Below are 13,768 nucleotides of genomic sequence, written 5' to 3'. Positions count from 1 at the left end.
AATTGGAAATGGATTACTATTTTTGAAAAATTTATATCTTAAATTGCCGTGTTCATATTACCAAAAATTACTTTTTTACATTACGTACAGATAGGTCGTTAAATTTTTTTGTTGAATGTGTAGTAACAATATTTTCGACAAAAAAATCATGAAATCGTAGAAACACATTTTGTTTTATAATAATTTTAAAATAAACTACTCCGTATTGTATTGTTGTATTTGTGTGTTAATTTATTTAATTGTTAATAATTAAAATATTGTTTAATATGGATTCATATTATATTTATATCTCAATATAAAAATATTCCTAAGGTTTCCAAATCGAATTTCCAAATCTAATCAGATCCGATCCGACTGAACTAAAATGTATAGAGTAGTGTGTTGTCATATTTAATTTATCGTAAAATAATATTTACATATGTGGTTTATTTAATTAAGGTTTATTTGGAAGACTTATTCTAAATGAATAAATAAAATGCATCATTACGTTATTACGTTAATAGTTATTTTGTAGGCTATATGAAAGTGATAGAGAGAGTTCTATAACAGGCTCTCGTGTCAGCGTTAGTACCATCATATATTGCTTTAGATATAGCTACAAACTGACTGTTTTGATTGATTGTACGACTTTCTGGCAGACGGATTTAAATACCCATGTTAATTTATCATTAAAGAGACCGATAAAATACAGAAAATCATGCTCTCTATGTAATTAAGATATTTTAAATATAACGACAAACGTAATATATATACGTCTTATAGATAAATAAGGTTATATTAATACTTAAGAATGTTTAAAAGAAGTAAGTGTTAAGTATCTTCTCGGTTCTTTGCAGCAGATTTTACATTCTTAAACGGCGGTAGTTTTACTCCAACTAAGTCTTATGTACATTATATAATGACATTTCAAGCGTCGAGTGTATAGACATATTTTCCCTAAAGGCCGGTAATGCATCCGCAACTCCTCTTATGCTGCAGGTGTCCATGACGACGGTAGCCGTTTAACATCAGATGGCTTCGTCTGCTCATTTATTCCCATTGTTATATAAATAACATAAATTATTTAGGATATAAGATAAATAATCTAAAAGTTATTTTGAAGCCGACGGTGATGACGCGATTGACAAGTTACAGGACTGGAGTGGTAAGAGCTTAAGCTAGAACCATTTTAGACAACAATTTAAAAAGAAGTATACACATGTTTGACATCTCTGTCGCTGTACTAAAAATGATACAAGATGATGCAGGGACTTCTGCTAACTAAATTGTTGGCTTTTGTGACGATGTACAAAATTAAGTATGTGGAAAAGTATGTTCACTACAAAATTGTAAAAGATTAAAAATGACAGTATCGGGCCACGTATTCGCTTTACTAGGCAGTCATAGAACTGTCGATCTGAAGTCAGTTATGCAGTTAATCGCCGATATGATAAGCATAATAAAGCATAATGTCTTAACAAAAGGCACGGAAAATTTAGAGCCCATGAATGTTACATATTTTAAATTAAAAAACTATAATATTATGAAAAGTTTATCATTGATGTAATTTTCAAATTTAATCCAACCGTAAACTGCTTTTATAAACTACTTTGTGATTCACAAAGTGGTTTTAGATAACACAGTGAAAGCCTCTCAGTGCCTAATAAGTTTGACATAACTGATTTTGCTTTATATAAATAACAAACAATTAATGCAAGAGGTGAACGTTTATGATTGCTAATATGAAAACATTGTCTATGGATTTAAGTGAAAAGCTGAAACGAAAACGTTGACTTGGCTTGTAGACTGTCAGATGCGTGCAGTTGAAATATTTGTTATATTTTCTAAAACTTCCCGATTTCCCGTTTAGTTTTCTTAATTTTTCATCAAATAAAAACCTTCTTCAAAGCAGCAGAAAAATTAGAAGAAAATTCGATTAGAATATGTTCAGCCATTCTAGAATTTTACTTACACTTAACAAAACTCTTTCGTCGATCAATTTTATAAGTTTATTAGAAATCAGACTAAACACATGCAATAACTTACTTTTAGTGATATTAATTTGTCTGTCTTTGCTGTATTAGTTGCTGACAAGCAAGAAGAAATCACGAAATTTGCATTTCGATAAAATTTAATTATTAAGTTATTAAAAGTTGAATTATACTAAAAAAATTAAACAAAATATGATATTACATTCTTTTGTAGAAGAAAAACAAAATATCAATTTCAAGATCAGTCTCCGTTCCTTAGATATCCGCTCTTCACTTTAATAAAGAGATAATAAAATCTTTCACTATATAAATCTATCATCGGCACTGCACCTGTTTGAGACACGAAGCTACGTCTTAATTACGAAAAGAAAAATGTACTTTAAATTAACAATAGCAGACTTAATTGAAAAGTGTAATTATTTCTATCTCAACAATGAACGGATTTCGTATGTTTTGTTCGTCTTCGTGTTACGATTTTTGATTTTATTGGAAAAATAGCTCGAGTTGATTCGAGTGAAATTCTTACAATAGCTTATTTTTGTGTCAATTAATTCATGTTTCAATCAAAACTTAAAATGTTTTGATTGAAACAAGCTCGTTAATGCTTTCATAATCAAAGACTAACAAATATTTTAGTCTATAGGGATGAAAGAGAGTTAAATACGAAATGTGTTCTAATGGACTATTAAAAGTTAGCGTTGAACACAATTAGGCGATACATTATGTATACTAGTAAATTATATATTTTTCTCTATACGCTAAAACTCTTTTGAAATATGTAAATATGTACCTTAAAATGTTTTTTGCGTACATTTTACAATTTCTTTTTTTGAATTGTGGATAAAAAAGGTTTATTATTTATGTTCCTATACATGTTATAGAATAGTTTAAAACTATAAAATATATCGAACATTTGAATTTGTTATTCAGGTAAGGATAAATAAATGTGTATCGGATATATGTATGTTGCACGTACTTGTAAATGCTAGACACACGTGTCTCTGTATGCATACGTGCTTGTACATTCGTTTGCATTTAGACACGTAAACATTTGTAACTATAATTTTCGGGGTTGAAATCAAATGTTGAATTTTATCTATACTAATATTATATAGGGGTTAAGTTTCTAACTTTGTTTGATTGTAGGGGGTAATCTTCGCAAGTACTGATCCGACCATAATAATTCTTTTAGTGACAGAAAGCTACACTATTCAGGAGTGATATAGACTATATTTTGTTTTTATTGAACAAATATATATATATATGAATGAAATGATGAAAACTTTACTATTTTTTTGCATGACAAAAATAATAACGCCCAACGAAGTGGGCACGAGACGGCTAGTATTTTATATAATTAAATTGTTTTAGTCAATAATATAAGGTAAGGCGTATATAAAATTATTTATATACTTTTTTATTTTGATAAAAAAATTCAATATTTTATTTTGTTATTTCAATTGAGTAAAGATAAATACACATATTTTTGTAACGGTTTTTTAGGTATCCATATTTATATGTGACGTGTTAACGGGATTAGAAATTCTCGACCATCATGTAATATTGGCGAGACACACAGAAGTTGAATATTGTCATCTTAATTTAATATTTATATTTCTTATATGTATGATGTATGTACTTAAAGACTTATAAGCATCGATTTGTAATGTTATGCTAGTCCCCTTAGAAAATAATTTAGTTACTGAAATACACATAGTATAAAATATGTAATTGGACTTCATCACAATTACAAATAAAGTTTTAGATTTCTTAGGCGAGTGAGTTATAATAACCTCTATAGTATATAAATTACATTGCTTGTCTTAATATAGTTATATATAAATTCGCGTCACGTTTTTTGTCCGCGATGGACTCCTTAACTACCGATTTTAATCAAATTTACACACGGTATGCAGTTTGATCGAACTTTAAAGATAGGCTATGTTTTATTTTGATATAAATAGTTATTATACGCTTCAGCCTGTAATATCCCACTACTGGGCATATGCCTCTTTCCCCATGTAGGAGAAGGATCAGAGCTTAATACACCACACTGCTCCAAAGCGGGTTGGCAGATATATTCCCTACTTCCTTCCTCATTTCCTTAAATAGTTATTATTTTCACAAAAAAAAATAAGGTGTTACGAAGTTCGCCAGGTTAGCTAGCTAATTATATAAAATTCCAGTACAATCAATAAATAAATTAAACAATTAGATATAAGAGTAACCAATATTGCTCAACCTTTATAAAGACAAATTAGGATGTAATGATTTGGAACTTAGTCTAAGAAAATATGTATATGGAACTTTAAAGAAGAGCCACCAATTTATCAATTTATTCCCGAATGAAGTAACAATTTTTTTTCTTTACCAGATGTTCCTATAGTAGAACTAAAGCTGGGTTCTACGTTAAACCCAAACGACATAGAAGAAGGCGACGATGTGTACTTCGATTGCACAGTGAAGGCGAATCCACCAGCTTACAAAGTTGTTTGGGAGCATAACGTGAGTAATACGGCTTAATGGATGTACTGTCAAACTTAACTAGTTTTAAAGTTTAAAGGAGATTCGCGTTGTAACTGGATCAATTGCTTGTGTGCGATGATTTTGTTTACAGCTTTCCTGCTTCTCTTTATAGTCGTATCTTTTTTATTATATATTTATATATAATTAACTTCGTTTTTATTAAACATACAAGAAAGGTATTTTAAAGTTTTTATTTCAGTTTCGTATTTCAGTTAAAACAATACCCTTATATCAATATCATTTAGACTTAGAGCGCCAGCATAAAATTATTCGTTGTAATTTTCTTAGTTAATTGTAATTTACCCTTCACTTAGGGATAGGGTTTCTCGGAAAATTTTACGGACATTAAAAATAATCTTCGTTCGCAGGGTCAAGTAATGACGCACAATCAACGCGCCGGGGTGATAGCGGGATCAGCAAACTTAGCCCTTCAAAAAGTATCCAGAGAGCAAGCGGGAAAGTACGTTTGTGTCGCGTCCAATGTGGAGGGGGACGGAAGGTCAGCAGCCGTCAACTTGCAAGTTATTTGTAAGTAATTATGTATTAATGGATTTTATTTGACGCTTTAATTGTTTGCTCCCCAATGGGTTATGAAATTTATTGTTATATCGATCTCTATTCGAATATTCGATGTTACGAAAACGTTTTTCATTTGGCTGTAATGTGAAATTGTTTTACTTAAACTATTAATAAGTAAATATTAAATTACTTAACTCATGAACATTTTGAAGTTATATAATATTATCGCTTAAAACTGAAATATTATCATTATTTTTTTATTTTAACTATAGTTTCAAATATCTCAGAACTGTTTATAGCCTTGTAACAGTACCGTGTATTACCGTAGGAGACGTCATCGTCTTAGTAATTCAGAAACTTTGACAGTTGAAATTGTAGTACAGATGAAAAACTTCCGTACCTCATTCCCTTAACTCGTTTCCAGTAAAAATATATGAATAATGTGCTACATATACACGTCATTCTGCTGGTATGTTTGAATTACATATATTATGACGCTGCGGGCTACAGCGCGATTTGATGTAATATGCAGTCAAATGCAAATGTGTATTGAAACTTGGATGTTAACTTCGCGATGTATTTACATAAGCCCGGTTGAGATTCAGTAACTATGAGGTTTGATGTAATTCTAGGATAACAATTGCAATACTAAGGATTTTGGCTTGATCGGAGCAGAGATTTATAATGATAAAGAGTATAAGGTCTGTTTTTTTGGAATTGTCCTAATTGGTAAACAAATATGGCGTACTTATGACCACAGACAATTAGAGTATAGTGTAGCTTAGTGAAGTGACACAAAGAGCAAATGAATGAACAATATCAATAAGCCATAGACAAAGTAAAATTAATTTTACATCGAAATATTTAATGATACCATATTGCTAAAATTATTTCAAAACCTAATAATATATTGAATATTTTTGCTAAGAATTAGTAGAGGTACAGAATTACGAAAAAAAATATTAATCGAGCATCGAGCATAAAAGGCAACAAAGGGGACTGTCCATTTTGGCCCAAGGTGAACAGAATTCATACAAAAAAAAACAAATATACCAATAATTTTCATAAATTAAATCATGTTTATTCGTGAATTGCAGTTTTATCAATATAAACTGATGAAAAGTTTATTTAATAAGTATTTTAATTCATTAATTATATACTTCTAGTTTATTTTCGGTTGGTGATTTGATTACAACACGTTGCCAGTCTTAAACAAACAATTATTATTAACGAACAATCGATTTTAAAATATTTTTAAATCAATTATTTGTTAAAATCGATTAAAAGTATTGTTAAATCGAATTAATAAGAAAAAAGTCTAAAAAAAGTCTATAAAAGTGTATTAAGTAAAAAAACATTTAACTTTGGTGAAAAAGAAACTATTTTAGAAACATTGTTATTGACTAAATAAAAAGCAAGCAATTAATTATATTAAATTCGATTATCGATTTAATCGATTTATTTGTTTATTGAAAATATTATTTATTATGGCCACCCTAAACTACAGACTTTTGCTTCATACATTCATTTGACTTCGATGTTGCTTTCATGGTGATATAGCAACCTACTGTAAGGTTTTCCGTCAACCGAGAATTCATCACTACTGCGACGTAAAATACACAGTAGGCATATTCATAAGTAGGAAAATATATTTTGTATTTATTTTATATGTAAACAATAAAGGTCAGGCAGAGAAGCCATAAAAAAATATTATTGCAACTGCATGGTTGGTCGACGGACAGTAGGTTGTTGTGGCCATGTCATGAAATTATTTGGTTTTTGGGCTGAAAAAGGTTTCAAGATTTTATAAATCTACCTGCCTAGTTTTTAGATAACATTCTGTTAACGTACGAATCCGATTAGTAAAACAAAAATAACAAAACAATGATTTTTTATTTCAGAAACCTTCTTGTAATTATCCACAAAAAAACAAAAAATGAAACACCTGGATACAAAACTATATCATTTTTCTAATTCATACTTGTTAGTACTACTAACTTAATATATAATTATTATTCTCAGTGACTGTCCACTCGGGGCCGAAACCCCCATACAAAGTGGACAGTCCCCTATATATTTCGTTTATGTGATATGGTCGGTAAAAAAAAAGCCAAAAACAAAATTTACAACAAAATAAAGGGGCCGCCTGTGTCTAAAAAAAGTCGACCCTATTAATATTATTGTCACATTATTTGTATTTACTATGAATAAAAAACCTTGCGCCGGCGGCACACTCTCTCTAACATCTAAAAAAAGGACTAATAACATTGTACTCCACGAAGCTCTCATTGGGTAATCTTAAGTCTCATCCTAAAGTCTCAAAATTTTTTCCTGTGAACTACAGTAAACGTTTATGCCGTTGCTATGTGGTATACTTTAATATTATATGGGATAGCATTAAAAATGTTCAGGATGAAATTGATATTCAGAAATATTCATAATATAAAATAAAACCTTTACAATGAACACTTTACCATAAATGATTGACATTTGCAATATTTTGTAAGCATTTTTTTGTGCGCTCAACATAAAAAAAAAAAAAAAAAAAAAACAATTAATAACAAAATACAAATAAATAACAAATCGCTTTACTGTAATATTATTTAACAAGTTATAATTCGTGAAATTTTAAAATATAGTTAAAGAACATGGCCTATTTTATCGCTCATGCTGTTCATTCACTTATACTCATTCACTTCTAAAAATATTATGACCACATCCCTATTTGCCTTATAAAAAAAGATATTGAAATGTCATATTCGAAAATATTAGTTATCTGTACTCTCGGAATTCGTATTTTGTAGTTTTTATGTGTTTAAAATGATAAATTGATATTTGTTTTTAGTGAAATAAATAGTAAATGGAGTTTTACAAATGTCCGTAAGCTAATATGTTGTGAAAGTGAGTGATAAATGAGGAAAAAACGTGAATTACGATTGACAGCGGTTTGTTTACCAATTAGGACTCTTCCAAAAAAACAAGATATAGACCTCTGCATGTATGCATCCGCATATATCCGCATATATGTGTAGTGTGATAACAAAGTTTCGTGACTGCTGCACTAAAGTATTAAGAACTAAATTTTCCAATTTTTGTCAAATATAGTTCCGTATATTATTATTTTTTACTTTATGGTTTATCACATTTCGATTTTTGATATAAAAAATTTAAATAATACTATAAAAAAAATTTATGATAAATATTTATTCATTTTCTATTTCCAAAAATTTTGTTTTTTTTTAAATAATATTTGTCAATATTATTAATAAAAATTTGGATTATATATTATTTACTTTTAATGTCCTTATTTTCTAAAGTTGTAAAAACAAATAAGTAAATAAAGGTAATTAAAGTTGGTTATATATTACGTATAATATTTATATTGACATCATTTTGGTGTAACTGGCGACCCGGCGCGACTATTGACGTTATTTTCTGTCACGCCTAATTAAAGGTTAAACAATGGGGCAAGGTGTAATTTTAACGTGTAGAGTAGTCATTTTTACTGGTACAACTAGTTGTTTCTAATTTATAATTATTTTTATTTCATTCGTTATTCATGATAAGAAAATCATCCACCAGCCTACAGTCGTGCAACGTGATTTAAGGTCAAACCGTAACAGTGAAACGTTTATGGACTAATTCAAATCAGTTTAGATGTAAGCTTGTAAATTGCAATAGCGCAATATCAAGATTTATTCTGAATCGTGACTAAAATGTTCACTACGGCTCATTATATCGGCAATACCATTAACTGCTGTTAGCCTTATAAACGATATTCGTGTATTGCAATAGAACGCGGTTTAGTGATATTGATTTTTGTACAAATATACATATTATTAACATGCAGCAATTACACGCGAGAACATTTTTGCATTGGTTCCTCAAGGGAGAATAACTTTTCTACTTTAAAAGAAAAGAAGTTAATGTCCAATAGTCCCTTTTTGTACTACCAGGTCGACAAACAAGCATTCGGCATACCTAATGGTTAGTGATTACCGTAGCTAATAGACGTCTGCTGTGCCAGAAGCATCTTAAGTGCGGTTTAGATCCTACTCACCTTACTCACCACAGTAACACAACATTGTTTGAGTGCAGTATTTTTAACTGTAATCTTCTATAAGGTGATGGTACTTCCGCAGTCAGGCTGCTTCAGAGAGAGTTACTATACAAGGAAGAGTTTTTTTTTTAATATATAGACTAGCGCTTGACTGCGATCTCACCTGATGGTAAGTGAAGATGCAGCCTAAGATAGTGCGCCCTTGCCTAGAAAGATGCCTATTTACTCTTGATTTGAAGATACCCAAGTTATAATTATTTGGAAAAACGGAAGCCGGTAGGGCATTCCAAATTTTTGCGGTGCGTATTAAGAAAGAGGAAGCAAAACGCTTAGTGCGAGATCATGGGATCTCAACCACGTAGCGGTGCAGACTCATGTGATGTCTTGCGATTCGGTGGTAGAATGGTGATGGTGGAACCAAATTGAAAAAGAGTAATAAATTTTCATGCATTCTAACAGGCTTTATTATTTATTTATGTTAGTGGGAGTAAAAGCAATAAGAATAAAATAAAGATTTGACAATCGTAAAAAAAGTTATATTTTTGTTATTTAAGTCATTTTGGCCGTATTTTACATCTCAAAGATAGTTGAACTTCTAGTGCACATTTGAGTGTAAATAAATTCTAAAGTTCCCGACCAAACACGGATGTGTGTTGTAGGAATCATGTATCCGGTTTGAAGGCGTCGCCAAACTAAAACGTTCACTTGTAACAAAACTTTTAGCTATTCCAGTATTATTTTCAACGAATGAAATGACGTACGTAATCCCAGAATAATTTAAAATAACGCAACGGGAATTATTTTGAACGATGAATATAAGTTAGCTGAAATAAATTTTGCATTTCGAAATGTTTCTACGAGTGTTTCGTGTCATCTAACTCATAAGTAAATTTTACATCTTCATCAGCACCTAAGCCCAAAGTATCCATCCATAAAAAATCTTTATAATAATTATTTATAGATAAAATAATCGGTAACTTTATGGTTTAAATCTCCATATTTCCATTGCAAAATTTATCTTTAAAGAAATTTGTGTTCTTAGCCTTCTTTTGCACGTAAATATTTTTCTAGATACTGTGGAAACATAACTGCTCCATATAAGTTTATTATTACGCCCGTGACACGAGACGTTCAGATTTAATTAAATTTTTATGTCCTTAAAACGAAAAGTTTAAATTAACTATACGCGCAGTTTTCAGCCTTGACGCTAAAATATAAATAAAGTTCTTAGCAAACATTTAAGTTTATGGCATACATAAATGTGGCATATATGGTTCTAGAAAATAAAATTAAAAAGGGTTCCATTTAAATTTTAACACAAAACGTGTCAAAATTAAGACATTTTTTAAACAAATTAAGGCAGAGCTTATTTAATCCAAGTATCGCGCTAAGAAGTAGACTGTTATAAACTTAAAAAAAAACCGCCATTTTTTTTTTCTTTGTTTTATATTTAAAAGTACTCTTAAGCCACATTGAATAAAGTATATCGATTTTGTTTGGATAATATAACAGCAATATAATATTCCATTACGTATGTTGTAAACCACTTTTCCCTCGTCCACGATGCGTGTGATTGAATTGTAATACACATAACCTTTTTCGGAGTTATTCAAATTGTTTTTCTTACCCAATACAAAATTCCTAATTCCTAAAAGTATCGACAAGCATTTATCGTTACGAGTTTCTTACCATTCAACGGTTCATTGGATGCGATCCAAAAAGTTTACAAAAACAAAACGAGGTAGAAAAAAAAAGTCGAAAGACTTTTTTTCCTGGTAATTTAACTTCATCGACGATACGATACAAGCGAGTAAATTGTAATGTTAGCTGTTTATTTTCATATGGAATCGTAAAAGTTTTGAGGTGCTTTCACTCCAATAAATCGAAGGCTTACGTTCTTCAGGGAATGTTTATAATAGTACTTTCGAAATGTGATGTCTTTTACACAATTACGGAAAACAATGGATGTCATTTAAAGTTTATATGTGTTAACTTTTTTTTCTTGCTGTATAAACGAGTACTTTGTGAACATTTATACCATTTTATTCAAGAAAAATATAATATTTTATTTTGGTCAAGATGTTTAATATTTAATATTATATACCTTTAGCTTAGTCGTATATTACCATATGGTAATAACGTATTTAATTACCAAAAATATTTTTAATTTTAAGAGTTTTAAAGTCAATTTAATAAATAAATAGAAAACTCTTTAATTTAAATTTGAATGTACGTAGTTCAATTAATCCTTTAAATATTTTTTTTTTTATTTTATAGATATTACTTGTGATTTCACCTGCATTTAAGTTAATATTTGATTGATTACTATTTCCAGTTTCTGCTTTTATGAGTCATAGAGTAAATCTTTCGCAGATAAACCAATGTGTAAGAACAAGGTAACAGCCATTGTCGGAGCCGCTATCAATGAAGAAGCGCGCGTTACTTGTGATGTTGACGCCTTTCCACCACCAACAAACTTTCAATGGACTCTCAACAGTACTGTAGGCACCGTTGAATTGGTAAGTTATTAAAATATTATACAAGTTAATCGTAAAAAGTTCTCGAAAAGTTTAACACTGACCTTCGTGTGTGTATCTATATTCAGAATAATTTTACGTGCTGAAATTACTGAGTTTCATTACAATCCCAGTGATAGACTAAGAAAGTTTTCACAGTTTTTCTTTCAAAAAAAATTTAAACAATTTAAGAAAATAAATAACTTACATTACTTGCATACATACCTGGTAAAAGTTTACAACCTAATAGTCTTTACTGTATAGTTTTTTTACAAGATTAGCAATTTGTTCATGTCATCTTTTGTCGCTAACTCTCTTGTTACCAATAGTCGACAAACAAATATTTTCTCTTTATTCTAGTCATATGTGTTCCTTTCAAAAATTATTCCTTCTCTCGACAATCTCAAAGAATATTCTTCATCAAAAACTTTTTGAGAATACAAATTAGAAATATATGTAATAAAGTAAATAAATGTCATTGACATTTATTTTATTATATGTTGGTAGGTTAAAAATTTAGTTGGTGGACAAATAGGAATCGTCTCCTTTATTCATATTTTTTTTTAAATTATACTTCTTTTCATTTTATGGCTTTTTATGTTACTGAAAAAGCACAGATAATTTTGTAAATGTCATGAAAATAACCAGTAACTAACTTTTTAAGATTTCTTTTGTCCGTTGCATTTCTTAGACTTTAGAAGAAATGTAATATGCCCTAAGAGTTTTGAAACAGAATCATAATAATAACATAATTAAAAGAAATATTACGTAAATAAGACTAAAACTTATATATTGAACATAATCCATATCATGTCATGATATGGATTTAAGGGAAGTTTGTAAATATAATACAGATGGAATAATACATGTTAGTATAAGTATTTGAAAAAAAAAAAACCCTCAGATATACTTTACCAATTAAAATAACCCTGAATACTGTATAATATTTGCCGAGAATTAAAATAAGACAATTGTTTGTTTTTTTTTTGAATTTTGTGACAATATTATTATACCTTTTATATATTATACAGGATAAACATAAAGTGGACAATTCCGGACGTTCCATCCTAACACATAAGCCATTATCAGACACGGATTATGGGTCCCTAGCATGCAGGGCCACTAACTTAGCGGGACAACAAATCGAGCCCTGCAGATATACCCTACTGCCCGCTGTGAAGCCAGATCCACCCACTAACTGCTCATCACTGAACTTGACTGAAGATTCGGCAGAACTTAAATGTTTAGCTGGTAAGTCTTTTCTCAATTTTCCTTGTCATAGTATTACTAATATATAAATTATCGACATAATACATTTATACATGTACAAAATATCGTGTTATTGCAAAAATGCTATCGCAACTTGTAAAATATACAAAGAAAACGAGTGTACTTAAAAAATAAAACGACTTAAGTGAAATTTCTTTAACCCCATCTAACTTATCAACTTCCGTTCGCTTCACTCTATCGCAATTTTCGTAACTCTCTCGTCACGCATTCTTCACCAGCTTATACCACAATTCAAGCACGCGTAAAGATGTTTTACTTCAAACGTCTAACGAAAATTCCATGATATCATTTCATCAATACACAATAAAAAAAAAAGCTGTGAGAATTGTTCTCATCGAACGATGTCATTATTTTTAAAAGAACATTTATTTATTATGTACCTACATAATTCTTATAACTATTAACATTTTTCATTACCTTGTTAGTTTATACCTGGGCATGTTTCATGTTTTCGTCAAGGTTACGACGGAGGCCTTCAAACTACTTACTTCGTGGAAGCGTGGGAAATGGACACACTTATCGCAAATGTTTCCACAATAACACCGCTGTGGAAGTTACAAGGACTCGGGTCGGGGAAAGAGTTAACGCTAGTGTTTTATGCGAATAATGCAAGAGGACGATCGGAAATCACCACACTGAGAGTGCATACATTATCAAGAATGGCTTTACATACAGGTATGAAAAAAAAGTATTGGTTAAAGCTCAAATGCGTAACACATACAATCACGTTGAATTACTGTTCTTTTTTTTGTATCAGCTTACTCTCTGGTTATTATACAAACTTATCACTTATGCCAAGGGCAGTAAAAATCAGCTTCAAAAGTTATTTGTTACATTTTATATAATAATTAAATTCTAACATTCTTTAGTAATAACTAATGGCAGAC

At 30.0% G+C, this 13,768-nt stretch overlaps 1 protein-coding gene across 1 annotated transcript in view; it reads left to right on the top strand.

The window, feature by feature from the left end:
- LOC123670152 (nephrin-like) overlaps positions 1-13,768 on the top strand; it is a 151,077-nt gene that overhangs the window by 126,624 nt on the left and 10,685 nt on the right. Inside the window, exons 8-12 of the mRNA XM_045603660.1 lie at positions 4,345-4,475; positions 4,865-5,024; positions 11,449-11,594; positions 12,623-12,842; positions 13,341-13,556. Of these exons, the coding sequence (XP_045459616.1) occupies positions 4,345-4,475; positions 4,865-5,024; positions 11,449-11,594; positions 12,623-12,842; positions 13,341-13,556 (873 nt within the window). The remainder of the gene's footprint in view (positions 1-4,344; positions 4,476-4,864; positions 5,025-11,448; positions 11,595-12,622; positions 12,843-13,340; positions 13,557-13,768) is intronic.

The sequence above is a fragment of the Melitaea cinxia genome, chromosome 4, assembly GCF_905220565.1.
Source record: "Melitaea cinxia chromosome 4, ilMelCinx1.1, whole genome shotgun sequence".
Lineage (NCBI taxonomy): Eukaryota > Metazoa > Arthropoda > Insecta > Lepidoptera > Nymphalidae > Melitaea > Melitaea cinxia.
Note: the sequence above shows the minus strand (reverse complement) of the source record. Positions and strands in the feature narration are given on the sequence as shown.